The 8,104-nt window shown below is 33.3% G+C and overlaps 1 protein-coding gene across 2 annotated transcripts; it reads left to right on the forward strand.

Moving 5' to 3' along the window:
- The first annotated feature begins 1,739 nt into the window (after positions 1–1,739).
- Positions 1,740–5,017, forward strand: LOC114308542 (glutathione S-transferase L3). Of its 2 annotated transcripts, none has more exons than XM_082867986.1 (8): positions 1,740–2,050; positions 2,413–2,496; positions 3,425–3,485; positions 3,596–3,682; positions 3,879–3,977; positions 4,064–4,166; positions 4,277–4,339; positions 4,576–5,017. In XM_082867986.1, the coding sequence occupies exons 1-8, from the start codon at positions 1,785–1,787 to the stop codon at positions 4,641–4,643; spliced, it is 831 nt and encodes a 276-aa protein (XP_082724112.1). In that variant the 5' UTR covers positions 1,740–1,784; the 3' UTR covers positions 4,644–5,017. The 2 variants fall into 2 exon arrangements, with proteins under 2 accessions (XP_082724112.1, XP_082724113.1); XM_082867987.1 differs by having other exon boundaries at positions 1,742–2,050; positions 4,277–4,353; positions 4,576–5,015.
- Positions 5,018–8,104: the final 3,087 nt, after the last annotated feature.

An 8,104-nucleotide genomic window follows, 5' to 3' on the forward strand; every position in this document is an offset into this window, starting at 1 on the left:
GCTCAAGTCAATGTGAGATGTGTGTTTCAAAAAACCTTAATCGTCATCTATTCAGATTAGTAATTAGCATTTTTTAAAAAAATATTTTTATCATTGAATTGCTTATTATTATTATTATTATTATTATTATTATTATTATTATTATTATTATTATTATTATTATTATTATTTTAGTTTGGTACTACCCTCTTCTGATAGATTGGTAAAAGAACTCATTCAAGGGGGTGTTATTTAAAAATAGCATTGGCAAAGAAAGTGGGACAGTTAGGAGAGAGAATTTTGAAAACAATGTCAGAGTGCATGAATCAAACTCACCCAACAGATCTAGGACTAAACAACACCTCAGGTTTTATGGACAACCCCATTTATGTGAATTCATGACATAGGAAAAAACCAAAATGTAGTTTTCAATGATTTTTTTCTACCCTGCAGAAGTCAGACTGAGGAAGTTGCAAATTAGGTAGTTTTCAATGGAAAATTTTCTTTTTTGCTCCTATTCAGAAAAATTTTAGACGACATATAAGAAATTTTTTAGAAATTCATCAGTAGGCAGGCAGTGATATTGTTGTTTATGATGGCACAGCTACATGTGATGATATGGGAGATTATGATTTGTAAATTAGTACCCAAATGGAATCAAGTAAATTACCAGCAAAGCCTTATCCGTAATCAAATTGCAATTAGCACTATACACAACCTGCACATTGGATTTAGGCAGCAAAATCCGGAATCCAGGAGCCTGATCATCTCCTTTTTCATGGATCGAATTGAGATCTCCAATTTATGATTGACGAAGTAGCGCAATGCAATGTTGTGAACTGAAATCGAGATCTCCACTTTATCTAGGAAATAGATAGGATCAAAAAAATAATTGATATTCCTTTTATTGTATAAATAAATAAATAAAATTTTTTTTGTGTAATTTTGAAATTTCTTCCACTCATAGGCATTGTATTTCTTCCTGATTTGTCAACTTGATCTTGAAACTGGATCAAACTGGATCTTGGAAGATTCCTGTCCAGATTATATGTTGAAAGTAAACATCTATTCATTTTCTTTTTTTCTTGTTAAGGTCAGATATATTTGTTTGATAATCCTATATAATTTCTAAAAAATCCTTTTGTAACTCTAGGCTGAGGAGTGTTTGAAACGAGAGAAGGATAGGGTTGCTCATTACCTACATTCTAGTAGCGAGCTGAAGTTGCTTGAGGTTTGTTCTTCCTCTTGTAAAGTCATACTAAATTTCTTTCCACCTAATAATAATTAGTCTTTTAATGGTTACTTCTTTTTTTATTTATTTATTTTGAGGCCAATTTTGAAGATATGCACTTTTGCAGTTATAATTATGGGTAATTTTGACTCCTTATTTCCATATAACTTTAAGTACTTATAACAGAAATTAGTATTTTTCCCTCCAAAATTCATTTAATTTTGTTATAGTCTTTCAAAATCTAAATAAGTTTAATTTGACTCCTTTTTGCACAATTTTGCTTATGTGTACATCTTGCATTCTCATCATTTGATGACAGCATGCCTAACACACTGCTACTGTAGTTATTCATTTGTTTAGAATGTGACCCACATCACACAAATAAATTTACACCATATATTGAAATCATGAACCTTTTTTTTTCTTTTTTTTTAAAAAGTAAATAGCATTTTTTTTTCTCATGTTCAACCCGCTCTTTTACATTTAGTTTATGAAATTGGAAATTTTAATATATAGCATAAGGATGTGACCAAGAGGCCTGTAGAAGAAACCCCAGAGATAACTCCAACTGTTGATGAAGCTGTGCTCTCACCAGTCAATCAAGACACTATCACTCCACTACCTTCTGAATCGGACACCATGGAACCCAAAGAAATGCTACTATCAGATGAAGAAAAAGAGAGGAACTCAGCAGAAGAAGAGAAGCTGGAGGAGTCGCCCATCGACGAGGAAGCTGCCCACAATTCCTCTGTTGTTCCAGCCATCTCTATTGCTGTCCGCCAATTTGGTCGCTTTCTTCGTGAACTATCTCACAGTACTCAATCCGCTTCAATTGCTGAGGTTTGTTGGCACATAGCGAAGGTATAGGTATAGTGGTTGCAAATTAAAACCACCCCCCAAAATAACATTCAAATTAACTGTCTAGTTTTGTTAATCTTTGTTTTTAGTTTTTCTAGAGGGAATCTCTGAGTTCTATGGAAAATGATATAATATATTTTTCTCTTCCATGGAAACCAGGGCATCTCCAACACCATCCATGCCCAAATGTACTTTTTCTAGATTTTTATGTGTCTTTTATGATATTTATGTAATCTGATCTTTAATTGTTGAAGTGGGTTTTGTTTTGTGATTTTTATTTTCAATTGTGTGGGTCATATTCATATACAATAAATACAGCTTTGTATAATATTGGCATTTGGCAGGGTTGGTGGTGATGTTGAGGAAGTTCTTCCCCCTGTTCTTGATTCTAGCTCTGACCCACCTCCTCTTTTTGATGGAACCACAAGGTTTGCTCGTTTTCAAAATCTCACTCTTACCTTTATCTCCATTACATGTGTATTTCTATTCTATTATATAAATTGCAGGTGTGAATGCTGTCACGCTTTTTCTTTTTGAATAATTTCTTTTCAATCTAATAATTGTCACATCTAATAACTCTGTTCATCAAATCGTTAGAAAATGTGCTAATTAATTTTTCTCTTTCATCAAACTATCCGAGAATGTAAATATAAAATTATAAATGCATCTCACCGTTAGTTTGTATAATTTGTTGGGTAGTGTGAATCCTATAATTAATAGACACTAACCATTCAATTGCGAATTTCAACCATAAATTTGGAAGATGTCTATTATTATTCTTTCCGCACTTACGACCTATTGTCTTAATTTTTAAAGAATTTATAGTCGAGAGGAGACATTATCAGTGAATTGACAACAGCCGTGGACATAACCTAGTTTTGGGGGTGACGTTTGTGTTCTTTGTGTCTGTGTGTGATTTATCATTCATGTGCATTTGTTCTTCTTTTCCATCTTAAATGTGTGTGATTTATTATCACTCTAGACCCTGCTGCAAAGTGGGTGCTTGTGCATTGGGTACATCCTTTTTGAGTTATGTATAGAACAGCTTTTTATGACATACATTTGTGAGTTGATTAAAATTTAGCCTACATTTTAGCAGAATATATTCGTGGTGTAATTTTGTGTGCTAAAACATCAAGACAGATGAAGCAAATGATTTGGTTATCAAATTCCATAGGACACACTATCAATGTCTGAACTTTGAATCATGCCAAGTTAATATGTTACTATCACTGTTTGAAATTTTTTGCTGGTTTTCAATTGGGATACATGTGCGTGTGTGTTTCACGTTTGTGTGTGTTTCTGCGTGTTCTCATGCATTTTCTGATCACCATGTTCCATTTTTATTTCCTGAAGGTTGTACACCTCTTACATTTGTCCATATACGCAGCGTGTTTGGATAGCACGGAATTACAAGGTTGTGTTAAATTTTATGGATAATTTTTCTGCTTTACTATTTCTTTTCTTTTTTCTTTTATTCATGTTACTGCAATTCTCGATTTGAAATTTCTTTACTTCTTTGTGCAGGGTCTGCAAGAGAAGATCAAATTAGTTCCTATTGATCTTCAAAATAGGCCAGATTGGTACAAGGAAAAAGTCTACCCACCAAATAAGGTTACATTCTCAACCATAATTAATTGTTCGGAAAATACTGTTTGGTAATTTCTGTGTTCCTCGTTCTCTTCTTAAAATTGCAGAAATTTATATCTATCAAATGAGGAAAAAATCACAAAATCTGTTGAGAGCCCTCTTGTTTCATGGATTATGATATTTGTGGATTCTTTTCTTTTTTCCTTTTCAAAATTAGTAGGTGCCATCACTGGAGCACAATAATGAAATTCGAGGAGTGAGTCTTGATTTGCTAAAATATATTGATAGCTACTTTGAAGGACCAGCTCTTTACCCTGATGTAAGTAGATTTTTCACTCTTGACATAAAATTCAACTCTCTATCGCTTCAAAAATTTGAATTCTAGAGCGTATCAAATGTCTGTAGGATCCCACCAAGAGAGAATTTGCTGAGGAGTTGCTATCCTACACAAACACCTTTAATCTGGCCGTGATCACTTCACTGAAGGAAGGATCTGAAAATGAAATCAGTAAGATTCAAGACGTGCTATGTTTTTTTTTTTTGAAGTACTACGATCTAGAAAGAAATTTAACATTTTATATGAATCATAATGTGACCCGCTCTAATAAACCTTGACAGGTACTGCTTTTGATTACCTCGAATCAGCTCTCTTCAAATTTACTGATGGACCTTTCTTCCTTGGTTAGTTCAGTCTAGTAAGTTAGTTGCAATCTACTAATTTGATATTGGTTTTCCATCTTTACTGTTCTTATATTTAAAATTATGATGTATTACTTGAACTACAAATGCAGTTGTGCTATGCATTGTAGTCAAAGAAGTGCGACCTAATATATACTTTCCAAGAAGTTGGTGAATATATAGTCAATTTGTAAATTGTAATGGAACCCCTAATCTGTGTCAAAATTTCTATGTTGCAGGTCGACATAGCATATGCTCCATTCATAGAAAGATTTTATTCCTTATTGCTGGATGTAAAGAAATATGACATCACTACAGGAAGAAATATTTTATCAATCCCCAATCTTTTTTATTTTTTTTATGTCGTTATGATTTACCTTTTAATCATGATGAATGGATAAAACTGTTTCCCATTCATCCCCGAGGCATACCCAATCTTTTTTATTAGTAACTTCTATGCTAAAACATGATTTTTGGATATATGTTAGTTTGTGGTTAATGTTAAAACATGATTTTTGGATTTTGGAAATGTTATTTTGTGGGTAATGGTGATTGGATATTAATTGAATGAGATACTGAATTAATGTTTCATTATTTGAATGGAGTTATTATTTTATATGTTAGTTTTATTACAGGTATTTAAATGAGAGTTAATATTTTATATTTTAGTTTTATTAGAGGCATTTTTTAAATTCAATCAAATAAAATTAGCACAATTTCAAAAAAAAAAAAAAAAAAAAAGAGGGAAAGGGATATGACGGCGTTTTTACAAATGCCTCCTAAAACCTAAATACTAACGGTCATATTTTTTAAAACAGATATCACGGCGTTTTCAAAACGTCGCTAAATATTATTGGTGACGTCAGCGTGTGTATAGTAGGACATTTAGCGGCGTTTTTTAAAACGCCTCCTATACTAATATCACGACGTTTTTGAAACGTCAAAAAGTTACAGCGACGGCCGCATCTTCAACGCTTGGTACTAAACGTCACAAAAAGAATTGGCGGCGTTTTTGATAGATTTAGCGGCGTTTTTTAAACACCACTAAAAGTCCAATTTCCAGCAGTGACTGCTTCATTTTCTCTTTCTAGTTTCTTAAATCAATCTCCATTCTTCTTCTTCTTTGGGTCTCCCTCTTCACACTCTACGTTTCTTTTTCATTTGACACTTTCTCCAGCTGTTTCCTCCCGTCCTTTTGTGACCTGTCTCATTTAAATTGCATTTAGATTATGAATTTAAATAAATAAATTAAAAAACATAAAAAAATTCATAATGTAAACATAACATTCAAGCGAGAAAGTACACCCACTTACCTAAACAAATGTGCCTTATAGCCACCTCTAATTTGTTGCTTGTTTGCTATGTTTACTTTAGAGAGAGATGTTTGGCAAAAAAACAAAAAAAAAAAAAAACCTTTAGAGAGAGATGCATTCACATCCTTCTAGAGCCCAAATAAAATAAAATAAAAATAAATAAATGAAAAAGGGAAAGAGAGTGGCAATTGTACACACATTGTTAATAGTAGGAATTGGGCATAGTGTTGTGATTTTTTACTTGTGTTTGATTTCAGCTATGAAGAGATAAACATAATTTTTTTATTTAAAATTGTTTGGATTTGAGTAAGAAATCAAAAGGGAACACAAAATATGAAATAAAGGTGAATGAAATATATAAGTTAATTGACTTAGATACCCAATTACAAAATATATATATATATATATATGTAAATTAAAAAGTTTCATTATTTTCCTTATATTTTTGTCCACCTTCACAAATTTTTACTCAAATTATAAATTCAAACACAATTTAGTTGTTGAAGAGAGGATAAAAGAAGAGAATAAAGTAGAGAGACAAAGAGAAAGAGAGACGCAGACTGGTTGTAAGGAGAGAGGAGAGAGAAAGAGAACAAAGTAGAGAGACAAAGAGATAGGTAGACTGATTTATTTGGATAATTATTTAGCAATTTCGAAGTATGAACACGTAGTATTTTGTAATATTATAATTGGTGGAGAAGATAGGTAAGTAGAGTATTATGATGGGTGATTAGAAAACATAAAAAGATATATTAAATAATAATTAATTAAAAAATAAAGATATATAACACTTCGAAAATATTTAGTAATTTTCCGTTTTATATGGAGAGAGAGGAGGATATATGGTGGGAGAGTAGGTTTGATTGTTGTTAAGGTTAGTTTTGTAATTACAGCAGAAATGAGAGAAACATTTTCTTGCTGGTATCTGTGCGTACATAAAAAAAAAAGGAAAAAAAAAAAAAGATTGATTGACGTCAGCCAACGGAAGGATAACGTTCCTCCCAACTAACAAAAACATGGCCTATGATTTTATTTAAAGTATTTACGCACATTTTATTTTGTAAATTTATACTCTGTTTTAGTTCTACATAAAAAAATAAAAAAAAAAATTTATTCCTTCAAGTCCTATTAATTTTTAATAGACAAAATTATTCTTCAAACAATGGTTGTTCATTATTTATAATTGTTTATAAAAAAAAATAAAAATATGATGATCTAACACTTATATTGAATTTTTAAAATTTTAAATCATCATAATTTTTAGGAAAAATTATTTATAAGTCCTATTAGGGAGACTTATACTATATATAGTCCTACTAAAAAACTTATGTTCCCATAAGTCATGTGGGAAGTTTGTTGACACATTTACCCTCAATATTAGTTGTTAATATCATAAATAATAGTAAAACCATATATAGGAAATTGAATGTTACTGAAAGGGCGATTTTTGGTAAAAATTGGGCCGAGCTATGAGATGGTCTTTCTGACCCAAAGTATGACGGACTGGGTAAAAAGGGCCGAGAAGTTACTCCAGCCCAAGAGAAATAAAGTTACTCCGGCCCAAGAGAAATAAAGTTACTCCGGCCAAAAGAGATGAAGTTACTTCGGCTCAGGAATTGTAAAGCTACTTCGGTCTGGACAACTTGGAGTTAGTCCGGTCTACGAGATAGTCCGGTCTACGAGATAGTCCGGTCATAATGCGTTCCGGATAGATCGGTCAGGACCTGCTACTCGGTAGCTCGGTCCCAACACACCATGGTTCAAGGGAGAACCGAGATAAGGTGTAATGAGAGACAGAACCGAACCAATGATAGTACGGCTTATTTTGTGGCTCGGTATAGCCATAGGTACATCGGTCAAATAGTAGTTCGACCGTGGTAAAAACCATCCCACTTGGTTTAAGCAGTGGGGGGGTGTAAAAGGATAAGCATTATCCTTTAGGAGTATGAATCCTAGGAGGACTCTACATGGAGGAATAAAAGTCCTACTAGGATTGGGCCACTCGAAACCTATAAAAGCTCACAAGCATCACCTTGGAGGAGGTAACATAACACAACATACAATTTTGCTTCCTGAATACATTGAGCTTTGTCTATTTGTCAAGTTTTCTGACTTAGGCATCGGAGAGGTTTCCGGCACACACCCGCCGGCTAACTCACGTTTGTGTTTTCAGGTGACAAAGCGACATCGTACGGAGGAGCATGGACTTAGTCAACAGGATTATACGAGGAGAATTATTTCTTTCCCGTACAATTGGCGCCGTCTGTGGGAAGTACAGACAGAACAAAACCTCTTGATTAAAGCTTCTCCCCTTTACAATCAATGGCACACATTAAAGAATTGCCGCAGTCCGCCGTCGACGGGCTAACTCCAGAAGGGGGCGCAAGGCATGAAGGATTACCCTCTGTCCCTCCCATGGCGGACTTGGAGCCCCAACGACATAACACCAGGAAGG

This window comes from Camellia sinensis, chromosome 5 (genome assembly GCF_055761805.1).
Source record: "Camellia sinensis isolate YWXY chromosome 5, ASM5576180v1, whole genome shotgun sequence".
Taxonomy (NCBI): domain Eukaryota; kingdom Viridiplantae; phylum Streptophyta; class Magnoliopsida; order Ericales; family Theaceae; genus Camellia; species Camellia sinensis.